The sequence below is a fragment of the Etheostoma cragini genome, chromosome 11, assembly GCF_013103735.1.
Source record: "Etheostoma cragini isolate CJK2018 chromosome 11, CSU_Ecrag_1.0, whole genome shotgun sequence".
NCBI classification, from domain to species: Eukaryota; Metazoa; Chordata; class Actinopteri; order Perciformes; family Percidae; genus Etheostoma; species Etheostoma cragini.
Window position 1 is genome coordinate 2172942 of NC_048417.1, and position 14809 is coordinate 2187750.

A 14809-nucleotide genomic window follows, 5' to 3' on the forward strand; every position below is an offset into this window, starting at 1 on the left:
TGTGTGTGTGTGTGTGTGTGTGTGTGTGTGTGTGTGTGTGTGTGTGTGTGTGTGTGTGTGTGTGTGTGTGTGTAATCTTTGGCATACAGTCAAACTTGATACATAAAAGATATGGACAACCACACCTAAAAAACTAAAATCATTGGTGCCCGGGTAGCTCTCCTGGTAGAGCGCACGCCCACATTTACACGTTTTTTCTTTGGTGCAGAGGTCCTGGGTGCAGGTCCGACTTGCCTGTCTTCCCCCTTTCATATCTAGGCTGTCTTGTCAATTAATGGCGGAAACATTAAAACAAAAATCTAAATTTTGTTGTACATTTGTTTACATTCTTTTGTTTACAGCTGATCCTTTTGACGAGCCATGAGGAACGTTCTGATCATTTGCATGTGTCATACCACTGATTTGACTACCTGCACACATCACAACTCAACCGTTATTATCATATTATATTATAATTATTATATGGATAACTCTCATGAGTCAGAACGCAGTCCGCATGTCCACATGAGGCAGTGCAGTAGAAGCAGCAGTTGCTGTTTCAATCAGGAGAGACATGTTAGCAGATATGCAAATAAGATTTATTGTTCAGCTGAAATGAAATGTACAAAGTCTTCGGTGGTTAGACTCCATAGCTATACAAATCTTTTGTACATATCTATATAGGGGATTGGGGGAAGAAGGGGAGGTGGAGCTGGAGTAGAGGACTGGAGGTGGAGGGGGGGGGGGGGGGGGGGGTTGCACTCTGTGCCTGCAACTACAGCTGATAGCAAAGGGAGAAACAGATTTAAAGCAGGGTTGTGACTCTGTGATTGGCCCTAGCCATTTGTGCATGATTCTGATTGGTTTAGCAGGAAGGTGACCGCCTCCAACAGCTGATTGGAGTTAGGTGGAGCACTGATTAAGAGTGAGGTCTTCCTGAAAGGATTTACACTGAGATACATTTCAATCAGGAGAGACTAGCTGCAGATGTGCGACAGTTATACACAGCATGATAAAATATACATTTATTAGGATAATGTGTTAAATGGGGCGTCTGGGATCTCCTCTTCTTCTGTTTTTGTTTTTGATGGAGTTGTGCCGGTTTAATATGCATAAAACAAAAAAAAATAAAAACACATAGGTGGCGTCTGGTAGCTCACTTGGTAGACTCAGTCCTTCCTGCAGCAACCCAGGGTTTGATTCTGCACTGCTGCATCATCCCTCTCTCTCTCTCTCTCTCTCTCCACCCTTTCCTGTCTACAACTGTCACATCAATCAAAGGCCCAAAAAATTATCTTAAAAAAGTTTGTGTCAGGAATTAAATGGTGTCATTACAAGACTAAAAATAGCAAATGTATGAATATAAGAGTCAATTACACAGGTTATTCAGACTGGGCTGATGTGAATGCAGTGGAGAGCGACAGGGTGTGTTACTATTAGTCAAAAACACTGCAGAACAAAGGTCCTAATTCAACGCTCCCTGGGTAAATAAAGATAGTATTAATACACACTGATAGAAAACACACTCACAGTGTAATGGAAACTATGAGGTCACATCAAAAACACACCCCTCGTCACACACTAATACATGTATTTAATTCTATTGTCAAATACATTGGCTGAACACTTCATAAAACTTGTGTTGCATACTGTTTTATTATAATCTCCAGTAAGGTTCCCGTGGCAACCTGTCTGGTTTCTGTCCTCTTGGTCTAGTCCGAGGCGCTGCTGCTGGACCTGCTGGAGTACTACATGTTATGCAGAGACGGCAAACACACGAGTAAGGTTGAGGATTATTTTAATAAAAATCCAAACCAATCCAGGGATACAGCAGGCACATAGGGTGGAAAACACAACTACCCACAGGCAAAATACAAGAGCAGGAACCAGGAAAATAAAAACATAACAGGAATGGGCAAAACACAGAATCAGTGGCAAGCAAAATGCACAAAACAGTAACATAATGATCTGACATTGGACAAGGGTAACACAGAGACTAGATACACCTAGATCGTGGGGTAACACAGAGACTAGATACACGGGTTAATAAGGTGAATGAGGAACAGGTGACACCAATCAGGGTAGGGAAGAGAATCACAAAAGGCAGGAAGTAAAACAAGACAAGACAGAGAAACAGGTCTTAAGTCAACGTAAAAGATCATGTGAATACACACACACACACACACACACACACACACACACACACACACACACACTCACAGTGTCATGGAATCTATGAGGTCAACTGGATTGAAGAATAAAGAGGTAGGGCATTGCAGGGATGACATGCTTTTATAAATAACAGAAACCTGTTTTAGGTTGTTTACTACGAGGGAACAATTACAATCATTGTCTAACACATCAAAAACACGCCCCTTGTCACATGCTAATACATGTATTTACAAATACTTCATAATATGTAACAGCTGATCCTTACTTTAACAGGGTTTTTAAAAAAAACGTGTCTATAATCCCGTGTCTTTGCAATCCAACACACAGTTTATTATAATGTCCTGTAAGGTAGCAGGGTGAGGGATCCCGGGGGCAGCTCGTCTGGTTTCTGTCCCCCTGGTCTAGTCCGAGTCGCTGCTGCAGGAGCTGCTGGAGTACTACAGCGGGAACAAACGTGGTCTTTTTATCCATGGTGACGTGTCAAACAGGTAATTATTGAAGTAATGACTTCATCATTGAACGATATCCTCAAAAACACTAAGAAACGAATGAAGGGATTTTCAGTTTCATTAGTGTGTCCAAATGATGAATATTTTTCTGGATTGAGGAATTTATGAAAGATAATAGGTCCCTTTATTGTAAAAAGTGAAATTTCCATGTCTCTTTTTTTATTTTTAACACAAAGCAGGTTCATTTGCTATAAAAAAAAGTATCAAAACACTCAATCCATTGAGAAATGTGCCACTAGGATATTAAATGAGGAGAGAAGAAAGCTGTAAAGTGATACCTTTCACATTACATGTAGTCATTTGAACCATTATTATTATTATTATTACTACTATTATTATCATAACAAATTGATTGTTGCCACATTATGGTGGTCTTTGATTATGTTTAACCAAGTGATGCCTCAACTTTAGCAAACTTTAACCAAGAAAATCAGGAAATGTTCCAATGACAAAAGTGTTTATATACACTATATGTAGTTTAATAAAAACTACAATTCCTAAAACTGTTTGTATGTACATTTTAAATGTTTTTTTGTATATATAAACTGTAAATAAATTACACAACAGACAAAGAAAATATGATCACTTTGACCTATTCTGGCCATCCAGACATTCACAGCCTTCTATGGTACATTACCAGGCTACTCATTGGAAGTATGGTTGGTAAGAGAAACTCTAAAATTAGCACTTTGATCAACAAATCAACTGGATCTTACCCCGTGACCGGGTTTTCCTCTCTTGTGGCAACGGCCGTGCATGTGACCATGCTTGTGTTTGTGTCTGCGGCCTGGAACAAAACCGGGATGATGATGCCCGGGATGATGATGCCCAGGGTGTCCATGATGGTGTCCAGGGTGTCCATGATGGTGTCCAGGGTGTCCATGATGATGACCAGGATGTCCATGCCCGGGATGTCCATGATGATGCCCGGGATGGTTGTACCATTGACCGTGGCCAGGTCCATACCCTCCATAGGGTGGGGCTACAGTACCGTTCCCAGGTGGACCCCAGGGCTGAGGGCCTGGACCAAATGGCTGAGTGGGTGCACCCCAAGGCTGAGGGCCTGGACCAAATGGCTGAGTGGGTGCACCCCAAGGCTGAGGAGGGTAGGGCTGGGTTGGGACAGTGCCTGGTGGATACTGAGGATACTGTCCTCCTGCCATTGGCTGAGGACAATAGCCTGGGCCTGAGGGAAAGACAAGAGGCGGCGCTCATCATATACTCATTCAGTTTCTATACATTTAATGGCAATTTCTCATCCTTAAAATTCAATAAAGAAAGTTGAACATGAGGGTGGGGATGGGGTGTCAGTAAAAGTGTAACTGTATTAGGAAGATTTGAAAAATTATACATTTTTTCCTTTGTAATTTAATCCTAACTCTTGTTGTTGGGAGAATTCACCGTTTAGTTATTTTTTCTAATCCTCCAACATGCACATGCCAGCTTTAAGGCCTGGTTCAAACATGAGGAAATCCCCTGATTTACACAGAAGACGACGTGTAAGACAGGTGGAGGAGTTAAAACCAGATGGTTTATCAGCATCTACTGGCTTAACCGGTTCCATTGTCTTGTTGTGTTATCTTGTTGTCAACCACCCATGTGACCTAATAGAGACACCATGTCATATGACCCTGATTGCAACTCAGGGAAAAAAATAAACTCACCCATGATATTTGACTACATAATTATACTGTGAGAACATTCATGTACAGAAGCAAAACCTTTCATATCATCATATACTCGTTCAGTTTAATACAATACACTTGATGTCATATTATGTCCCCTAAAGATGGAGTGTCAGTAAAAGTGTAAAAGACAGTAACAAGTGTGTTATTTACCTGCGTTATTCCAACTCATCTCGAAAATCCAGTTCCAAACCCAGAAACTGAGAGAAACCTCTTAAATGCACACAAATCCGCTCTAAACAGAGGAAAATAAATGACTTTGTATGAAAATGCAGATATGAGTGGTTATAAAACCTAAAAAACTAAATTGTCTAGAAAGGCAAATGTGGTCCACTTAACTGTGGAAATGCCAGTGTGCTTTGTAACATGTTGCAAACAGGCAGAGCAGGTCAGAAACACCATAAAGCCAAGTCACATATGACTGTATAAAGACAAAGCTTCCCATGGTAATGACATAAAGGGAAATGTGCTGTATTTATAAAGCGCTTTCTAGTCTTAACGACTGCTCAAAGCACTTTTACATCATACAGGAAACATTCACCTTTCATTCATACACTGTGGCCGGGGCTGCCGTACAAGGTGCCACCTGCTCATCAGATAAACACTCACATTCACACTAACTCGGCGTTCAGTGTCTTGCCCAAGGACACTTTGGCATGGGACTACAGGGACAGGCATTGAACAACCAACCTTCCAATTAGCAGGTAACCGCTCAGCCACAACCGCCCCACCATGTAGACATGATCACAAAATAATGCAATACAGTCAACAAAGGAAATACATGCAAGCAAACACACACGTCCTATGATGAGAAAGGTTGTAGTGAACTCACTGTGTGCTGGAGCGCAGATCCACAGACACAGCAGTCAGCTGACTCTGTCTTTATGCAAACATAGAGCCCCGCCTCGGAGAGTAATGATGTCAATCAGGCAGCAGGGGCAGGGACTAAACTCCCACACATAGTCTTATTCTCCGTATTCTTCTCCGTAAAGAATGTAAACATACACTTCCGATTTTGTTGCTTTTTAGAACATATCTATTTATGTCTTTGTCATCATGTGACAGCTGACAAGCAACAATGACAATAATCCTGGAAAATTCATTGAAAATGAAAATGAATTAATTGTCAATTTTATTTGTATAGCAGTTCAATTTTGTTTTATTTATAGTATAAAATCATAACACTTGATATCTCAGGACACTTCACAGATAGAGTAGGTCTAGACCACACTCTATAATTTACCAAAACCCAACAATTCCAGTAATTCCCCCCAAGCGCTAGCCCTTAGTGGAAAAAAATTCCTTTTAGGAAGAAAGTGATGAGTGAATGAGTTACCTCAGTGATGAGGAAAAACTTGAAACCTTGGACTTTAATGATTAATTTCTTACCCTGCAATGTAACTTTTTATTATTTTAACACTTAGCACTTTGAATTGCCCTGTTGCTGAAATGGACTCCACAAATACAGCTGCCTTGCCTTATTGGCTGAACCAGTTCCATTGTCTTGTTTTGTTATCTTGTAGTCCACCACCCATGTGACCTAACAGAGACACTGTGACTTTGCAGTCATCTGTCCCTGAGTGCACCTCAGGGAACAAACTCACACACACGCCCATGATATTTGACGACATACTTATACATTAAGAACATTCATGGACAGAATAAATAGCGGTAAAGGGAAAAGACTGAAGCTTTGTTAAGTCATTTGTTCTCCAAAGAATAATTCAGGATATAATGAATATCAGAGTGCCCAGATCCATATACACTAAAAATTGGGAGAGTACAACTGATTCCTTCTGACAGTCTACAGTTTGTATACTTGGGCCAGGTGAAAGGTTGCAGGTTTGAATCCTCTCTGCTTCTTTCCCTCTAGCAACGGCCAGACTGCCCACTCAAGAAATAACAGTAAAACTAACCCTGATGCAGTAGGAGGGGTTGCAAGGCATTGCTGAAAACTGTGTCTGCTCTACCAACTCTTCGCTCTAAAAACAGGATAAAACATCATGTTTAACATCATGTTCACTGGTTCAAATGTATTCAACGTAGGCGTCTGTTTCGGTAGAAAGACCGCTTTTTATGATATTCTGTCACACAAACACATTTGGTCTAATCATTACAATTAAAAATCCTGGTTAATCAGCAACATTTGTTGTGAGGAATTCATCTAAATAGAAGAATTGCTCTTATTTCCATACAGCAGGTGCTCCAAGGTGTTTCAGGACTAGCTCTGATGGGTGAGCTGTCCTGGAACGTCAACACAGAAAGTAATTCAGAGAATTCAATGTGTTACTTTATGTGATAGATTCAACTCTGAAGACACAGTTGAAGTGTTTAAATGTCCATGAAGGGCTACATGTAGACATTGGTAGGCTGACTCATGACTCCATATGGATAACTCATGTCAACAACTAAAAAGATGGTGGCTGATTCAGTTTTGTTATCCTGGCACAAAGTCTGCTGATCTTTTTAAAAAGTCTTCACAGCTTGAGCTTCCCAGCCAGCGGACTGCTGGGGTACAGCGTAGAGAAGCGCCCGAGGGTCCAGACTGTGAAGACATTCCTGTAGGAGGTGTAGCTGATGGCACAGCTCTTGTTAAACACACCTGCAATATTCTCCTGAGGGGAAGCACAGGACATCACATATCAAAGCTCACATTACACTTTATACCATCTTTAGATTCAATGGTTATTAGTTATTTGCAGTGTAATCTAAATATAATTAGAGTGTAGGACTAGCGGTAAAAATCCTGGAGCGGCAGTGAGATCTACGTCATTTTTTCTTAAGATTATTTTTTGAGGGTTTTTTCCCCTTCATTACAGTTGATAAACATGAAAGGTGGAGGGAGATGAGACAAAGCAAAGGGCCGCAGGTCGGGTTCGAACCAGGGTCACTGCAGGACTCAGCCAACATGGGGCGCATGCTCTTACTGGGTGAACTAAAGGCCGCCCCACATCTACGTCATTTTTATGTCACATTGGCGCAAGCCACCTCAGGGGCTGCTAGTGTACCACACGTTTCAGAGACTCACCTGAGGCCAGTCTCCGTTGGGCAGCTGGCTGTCAATCAGCAGCTTCACTCCTCTCTCAATGGCCCGCCTGTCAGGATGCCTGATCATGCACACAAGAGATATGATTGAAATAATTTGAGTGGATTTAATTGACTATCAACAACTTAAAGTCTCTCTGGTAGTCAGGTGAATCCACTGTATAGCATGCGTGTAATTGAAAGGCAACAGCACAATTTCTGCAGATTTTCCAAACCTGAGTCCATCATATCAAGTTGCATCGTGATCCAGTGTAAATACCAAGCCTCTGTTGAGCTTTACCTGACAGCCATGAGGCCTAACAACGCCCAGCAGGTGTTGTGGATCTGAGCACTGCTGCTCTGGATGTAGCGTCGCTGCTCGCACGACTCAAAGTCCTCCCCCCAGCCCCCGTCAGACATCTGCCGGTCCAGCAGGAACTGACAAGCTTTGTGCACCTCCACGCACACATCCCTGTTAACAGAGGCACAGCAGTGCAATTAGGTATGAGGGCTAGGAGTTTATCTGTGTCCTGTGTGGCACGTTAAGGATGGGCAAGTTAAGGATTACGCTGTGTGCTTGGTTCAGTGTAAAGCTTCAGTGATCAGTGGAACACGTACTCATCCTGGTAGATGTGACCCATACAAGCAAAGGCTTCAAGGCCAAACCATGTTCCATATGTGAAGCACACTCCCCAGGACCTGAGCAAGGGCAAAATCATTATTTTCTATTAAACATGACCTGTGTTAGCTTGTCAGGCAGTGCAACAGAAAGTGCGGCCTCACCCTTCCCACGATCCGTCAGGCCTCTGCACCTTCTTGCAGTACTCCAGGCCTTCTCTTAGAGTGGACCTTAGAACGGACCAACACACACATTAACTCCACATCTTCTCTTCCAAACATCATCAAGAACTGTGAAATGATTTAGGTAAAAGTGTATCAGTGTTTTTGGTAAATATCTCTGCCGTTTATTTTTTTGGAAACAATTTTACGTTTTTAAAAAAGTCCCGGAAATTTCATTTTATGAGGTTTTTTAACATTCACATGAGTCCCCCCCAGCCTGCCTATGGTCCCCCAGTGGCTAGAAATGATGATGATAGGTGTAAACCGAGCCCTGGGTATCCTGCTCTGTCTTTGAGAAAAGGAAAGCTCAGATGGGCCGATCTGGAATCTTGCTCCTTATGATGTCATAAGGGGCTTCTCCTCCTCAATAGCATTTATAGCTAAAAAACTCAGAAATGGTGGGACCGGCTCTGGTGCCTATACATCTGCTCAAAGGCTGAATTTTGGAAAAGAGACTTCAGATACAGTATTAGGGACCACTCAGGTCTATATTAAAGAGACTTCAGATACAGTATTAGGGGACCACTAAGGTCTATATAAAAGAGACTTCAGATACAGTATTAGGGGACCACTAAGGTCTATATAAAGAGACTTCAGATACAGTATTAGGGACCACTAAGGTCTATATAAAAGAGACTTCAGATACAGTATTAGGGACCACTAAGGTCTAAATAAAAGCATCCAGAAAGCACCATGTCATAGGACTTTTACACAAATGTTGGATAGTATGTAAAATATGATTTTAATACATGTGGGTTAAGGCCAGCTTAGTTTGTCAAGGTTTACATAATGTTTCATCAGATTAGTCAGCTGTATCTGTGCCATTCAGTAAAGAAAACTACTAGATGTGTGTAGTTTACCTTATCTCCTGAGCACGGTGTTCAGGGTAGACCTTCTGGAAGTGCCTCAGAGCCTGCATCACTGCTGAAGTACACTCCACATAGGTATAATCTATCATGATGTCCCCTGTGGGTGTGTGTGTGTGTGTGTGTGTGTAGGAGAGACAGAGAGAGAACACAGTGTTACTAACACATTTCACAACACACATTGCATCCTTTTTTTATTAACAGGTAATAAGACAATATATTTGCCCTTTGATATTTAAGGCCATAATATTGCAGTAAATGGCAACAGTGCTTTTTTTATCTTCCAAGGAGCACGTTTTGCTCTAAAGTTGAAAAATATAGGATTGATATTGACATAGGCTCCTGCTTTTACTGCTAAATTGCAACACAATAACGTTATGGATACAAAACATTGTGAATTAAAAGTAATGTTTTCAATCCGCCCCTGGGCTCTAAGGTCAACCATGCACCAACTTGTACCATTCTCTCATTATAACATCAACGATTCCAAGATATTAATTCAGTGACCTTTTATGTCATGCCCTTTTTTTGAGCTTTAGCCTTGGACTTATACTTTTTTATAATCTCTATCTCCACAATGAAGTGTAACACTGTGGAGTAGATTGAAAGTAATGTTTTAAGTCTATTCCTATCTAGCGCTGAAGTGCATTTAACGGGTGTACGGTGCTGACAGCAGACCTACCGAACACCTCGGAGGGGTTGAGTAGCTCCAGGAGTCTCCCCCCTCTCTTGGTTTCATATGTGGCGAATCCTCCGTCAGAGTTCCTCATGCTCAGCAGCTACAAGGAGAAAATAGACACATAGTGAAGGAGCTGTGATACTGAAAGACTCCGGTAAATTGCTATCATTGCAAGATTTGAAACTTGAAAAGTGTTTTTTTTTTTAAACTTCTTGAGCTTTTCATAAAAGATGAACTGGGGAAATATGACAATGGTCGCATATTTATGTGCTTACACCAAAAATGAAACCAAAAAAAGAATAACTGATGGGAGCGTGTAACACAAGTTACAGGAGCCTTATATACCGAGTGCAGACTCACCACATCGACAGCGTCATACAGGCGGTCTGAGGGGACCAGCTGGCCGAGGGAGGGACACTGCTCCTGCAGCAGCATCACTGACTTCAGGCCCTCCGCCGTGCAGTCCGCCACGATCCAACCACAGTCGCGGGTACTGAAGGGGAAGCCTCCCTGACAAAAAAGAACGCAATGACTCAAAATGCAGTCAGACACACAAACACGGCAACAGGCTAAGAAATGTTTCTTTAAGAGGCCATTTTTGCCTTCCTTTTCAAAAGGCATTTGAGTTGTTGTTTTTTATCACAATTGGTGTTGAAAAGTGTCTCTTTTGTGATATTAGTTTTACCTTGTTCATCTGTCTGTAGTACTTCTGATACTCAGGAGGATTCTCGGGTATCTGTTAGAGTGTCAGGCATAAACAAATCACTGTTAAAAGCAGTTCAGATTACAGGTTTGATCTTTAGCACATCTGAATGTGTTTGGTAGTAAAAAACACAGAAGCTGAAGCACTGCCAAACACACGTTATATCAGTAGAATGTCAAAATATGGATTTTATTACTACTGGGTGATGAAAACCACGTGTTCAGTTTGGTTCAATTTTATTTATATACGGTAGCACGTTTAAAAACAACCATAGTTAGATAGTTAGTGCTTACAAAAAGTGATAATACACACAAATAATACACAATATACAAAATAAGCCACAGTAGAAAAAGGGTTAAGGTATCCAAGCTCAACCTGAACTGAAAACCAATAAACAGTAGCGGGTGTTCAGCGAGGACATGTTTCAACGGTTTATATAAATATGTAAACTATTCCAGAGGTTTGGAGCCTCGGCTCGGTCCCCTTTATATTTGACCCTGAATCTGGGCACATCGAGGAGCATCTGATTGGAAGATCTGTGCTTTGACAGGTGTGTGAACGTGTTAAAGCTCTGATAAATCAGAAGGCGACCACCATTTAATATCAACCCTGAAACTGACAGGAAGCCATGGAGCGTGGCCAAAACTGGTGTAATGTGGTCACGCTTTTTAGTCCCGTTTAAAAGTCGAGCTGCTGCGTTCTGGACTAACTGTAACTGATGAAGCGGTGAGTGATCCAATCCAACATAAAGAGTTACAGTAGTCTAATTTAGACGTAATAAATGCAGGTATGACGCTTTCGAGGTCTTGGTGTAGCAGGTGGAGCTTGACCTTAGCCAAAAGTCTCAGCTGGAAGAAACTGGTTTTAACAACAGAACTAATCCAATTTAAAAGCCCTGTCAAAACTCACACCCAGAGTCTTGGTAAAAGGACGAATATGGGAACCTGAAGTAGCAAAAAGGTCTACACAGGCACTAAAATGTTAAACACGACTAAATACAACAATTTCAGTCTCATTGTCATTGAGACAGACAAAATTGTGACCATAACCATATTTGAGTGAGATGTTGGTGGTACCTGTGTGATGGTGAGGAACTGATGGGCATCTCGGAGACACTCTGCTAGTGTGGAATCCTCTTGGGCTCCTGCCTGAAAGTCCCCAACAAACAACTAATTATAATCAGCTACCGCTATATAATGACAATAAAATTAAAAGATTTTATGCCAACACGCATGCATCTACTCTTAGTGGTTTATAATATTTGCCTGCTTGCTATCTTGTTATGAGTATCCTATTTGTTTAGTTTTTTGTGTTACCTCAAGGAAAGCCTGTACAGCAAAACAAGTGTCCCACAGTTGAGATCCATTCGTCCCCTGTGCACAACAAAAAAGGACAAAGTAGTCAAACACTCGGACTGCGTTCAAAGGAAACTGAGTACTGAAACACTGACGGCAGGACAAAAGACAAAGTGGGAAACCAGCAAGTAGCCTAAAAGATTAGAATTGGAAGGTAAAAAGTTGATTTAGTTTTAAGGTAGTTTGACGTCCATGTGTCCATTTTTCCACTGCTTATCTGCACCATAACTCACTCCTTTCATTGTTTGTACTCAGAGCTCCTCCTCAATATCTGAGCTCCTTGACCACTCCTAAAGGGGAGCCTTTAGGGCGAGACACCATAATGATCTAACAGGAATAAAAGTACCACTACAACTACTAATACATCTGTACAACTGTGTACTGTCACACTCAACAAACTCTCACCTGCATTTTCATGCCGTCTAATCCCAACCTGGAACACACAGAGAACTACTTGTTAGTTTATTAATTGTATATTTTATAGCACATCTTTGCTTAAGGCTCTATTACCACTGAATGTCATTTTTTTAACACCACAGTTGCTTTAGTCAGTGATAGAACAGAAGTCTCTTGTGTTTAAAAGATTATTTGTTAGAGACCGGTTGACTGACCAGAGGTAGTCTGGGATCCGGGACACATGCTCCTGAAAGACGGGAGAGGAGGGACCGTCCACATACCAGCGAACCAGCATGTTGATAGTCTTGGAGATCTGAGGAGAAAAGGCCAATGCTTCATGTTCCCACCCTCTTTTTCTCTAACAGTGTAAACAGTTTAAATAGGGTCATTTGAAAACCTTTGGAAAGAAGTTGTAGAGTTTTTAATCCTGTGTCAAGCATACATGTTTCCATTACTGTGTTTTATCTGTTTCCTTTGTGTTTGGATATCTGTGTATTCTGTATCTGTGTATCACCTACCGGTCCAATGCTGATACACTTGGTGAAGCTGTCGTCAGCCTGGATGTGTTCATAAAGTTCTCTGACGGCCTTTCCTCTCAGCGTGGTGCTGTGGTGGGCTTCGTACACATTCAACACCACTGCAGGACCAGAGGGACGGAGTCACCATGTAAGGGGGGGGGGGATTCACAGAGAAACTTTTCTTTATCATTGTTAACATCGTCCTGTTGCCTGAGATACGCCTGATATTTATTGTCATTGTTAATCTGCATTGTGCAACCCAGTTGTCTTTCATCAGCAAAAGTGTTGAAATCCCCAACTGTTTGTTTTAGTTACATCCTCATCAATTTCATGCGAACGCTCATTGCGTGCTGCCTGTTTTGCAGCAGCTTGCTCCTGTAGGTGGTTTGTCGTCATGGCGCCCAGTGTGCTGTGCATGCTTACTGTAGGCGACGGTGAGCAGTGTGCTGTGGGGGGTGTACATGTCACACGCTGCCACGTTGTTCCTCTGAGCAGGCCAGTCGATGGCCGCATAGTCCTGGACATAAAGCTCCTGCATGAACAAAGAGCAGGACATACTGTGTGTTTATATTTTATATGGAAAGAAGAAGTGGATCATATATCATTTTGGTTCAATGCTGCTAAAAATAAAATAAAGAATTTAGTGCATAGGGCTGTATCCTCTGCATAGTTTAAATGTGGATCACAGATTGAGACGCTGGAAATCACCCATAAACCCAACAATGGAGGAGTGGAGACTCCTCGTGAAAGGATAAGGGGCCAAGAGCCTGGGACACCGGGGATTTGGGATCACTATAAATGTGCTGTATTTATATAGCGCTTTTCCAGTCTTAACAACTGCTCAAAGCGCTTTTACATCTACAGGAAACATTCACCATTCACACACATTCATACACTATGGCCGGGGCTGCCGTACAAGGTGCCACCTGCTCATCAGATAAACATTCACACACATTCACACTCCGATGCGCAGCACCGGGGGCAACTTGGGGTTCAGTGCCTTGCCCAAGGACACTTCGACAATGACTGCAGGGGCGGGGATCGAACCACAAACCTTCCGATTGGCAGGCAACCGCTCTACCACTGAGCCACAGCCGCCCACTATGTGGTCCACCTGACTTCTGACTAGTAGTCTGATTATGGGATTGAATTAACTAATACTACTTAAGTTGTTGTCTGCTTGTACATTTTTCACTTTTCACTTTTTACATTCCTTGTGACCAGGATCATTAATGCCTTGACTGACATGTTATTTCACCATCTGACCTCTTGGTCTTATTTGTCTTCTTTAAACTGCATCGTATGAGCTGTTGTTTGCGAATAAAAAATGTAATTACAAAGAAAAAGGTGGATCACAGAAATGGAAGATTCCACCCTTTCATGCTCCTTCACTGATAAGGAGGGAAAGGGGGGGGGGGGGTCTAACTAAATGAGTAAGGGAATATAACCAATGCAGATGCTTGACCTTCCCAATCTCCAGATCTCAACCAAGTTGAAGAACTACGGGAGGATTTGGAGCAACGGGGACCAGACGTCAAACGTGGGTCTGGAGGGTTGAGGCGGCCCTGCAGACACTTTGTTTCTCCTTTTCCTTTCTTCAGTCGCCCATCTGCATAATATCAATCTGTGATGTTGATAGCTTTCTACTTTCTCCAAAATTACTGTCATTTTTAACCACCTTTGCCAATAACTTTAACACAAAGAGGCAGCGATTGTTTTCCTGTAGAAGTATTTTATAGTTATGAAAGATATATTAATAGTTATAGAAATGTTAACTCTTATGAATGAAGAAAACAATCCTGCACTGTAACTGTAAGCATCAGACAACAAAAAGCTGACATTTACTGTTATTACAATGGAAACGATTCATTGGTTAATAAATTATTAAAAATTAAAGCAACAGGAAATTGATTGGCAACTATGTTGCTAATTGTTAAATATTTCAGTCATTTATGGTGATAACATGCCAAACATGACAAGGATGACAGTTTGCTGCCTCTCTGGGGTATATACAGTGGGTACGGAAAGTATTCAGACCCCTTTAAATTTTTCACTCTTTGTTTCATTGCAGCCTTTTTCCAAA

The 14809-nt window shown here is 41.7% G+C and overlaps 2 protein-coding genes across 2 annotated transcripts in view; both read right to left on the bottom strand.

Annotated features, from left to right (window-relative positions):
* Positions 1–2381: 2381 nt before the first annotated feature.
* On the bottom strand, positions 2382–5227 carry LOC117952979 (proline, histidine and glycine-rich protein 1-like). Its single transcript, XM_034885666.1, has 4 exons — positions 5178–5227; positions 4499–4580; positions 3377–3840; positions 2382–2588 (listed from the first exon to the last, which is right to left on the bottom strand). The coding sequence occupies exons 2-4, from the start codon at positions 4515–4517 to the stop codon at positions 2553–2555; spliced, it is 519 nt and encodes a 172-aa protein (XP_034741557.1). The 5' UTR covers positions 4518–4580; positions 5178–5227; the 3' UTR covers positions 2382–2552.
* A 1300-nt stretch (positions 5228–6527) lies between these two features.
* The window catches only part of lss (lanosterol synthase (2,3-oxidosqualene-lanosterol cyclase)), a 15133-nt gene continuing 6851 nt past the window's right edge, over positions 6528–14809 (bottom strand). The window contains exons 8-22 of the mRNA XM_034885661.1: positions 13150–13258; positions 12727–12845; positions 12424–12521; positions 12218–12245; positions 11774–11830; positions 11534–11605; positions 10440–10490; positions 10115–10264; positions 9758–9854; positions 9070–9175; positions 8153–8218; positions 7988–8068; positions 7671–7841; positions 7374–7452; positions 6528–6960 (exon numbers count right to left, since the gene is read on the bottom strand). Coding sequence (XP_034741552.1) covers positions 6823–6960; positions 7374–7452; positions 7671–7841; positions 7988–8068; positions 8153–8218; positions 9070–9175; positions 9758–9854; positions 10115–10264; positions 10440–10490; positions 11534–11605; positions 11774–11830; positions 12218–12245; positions 12424–12521; positions 12727–12845; positions 13150–13258 — 1422 coding nt within the window. The 3' untranslated portion in view covers positions 6528–6822. The remainder of the gene's footprint in view (positions 6961–7373; positions 7453–7670; positions 7842–7987; positions 8069–8152; positions 8219–9069; positions 9176–9757; positions 9855–10114; positions 10265–10439; positions 10491–11533; positions 11606–11773; positions 11831–12217; positions 12246–12423; positions 12522–12726; positions 12846–13149; positions 13259–14809) is intronic.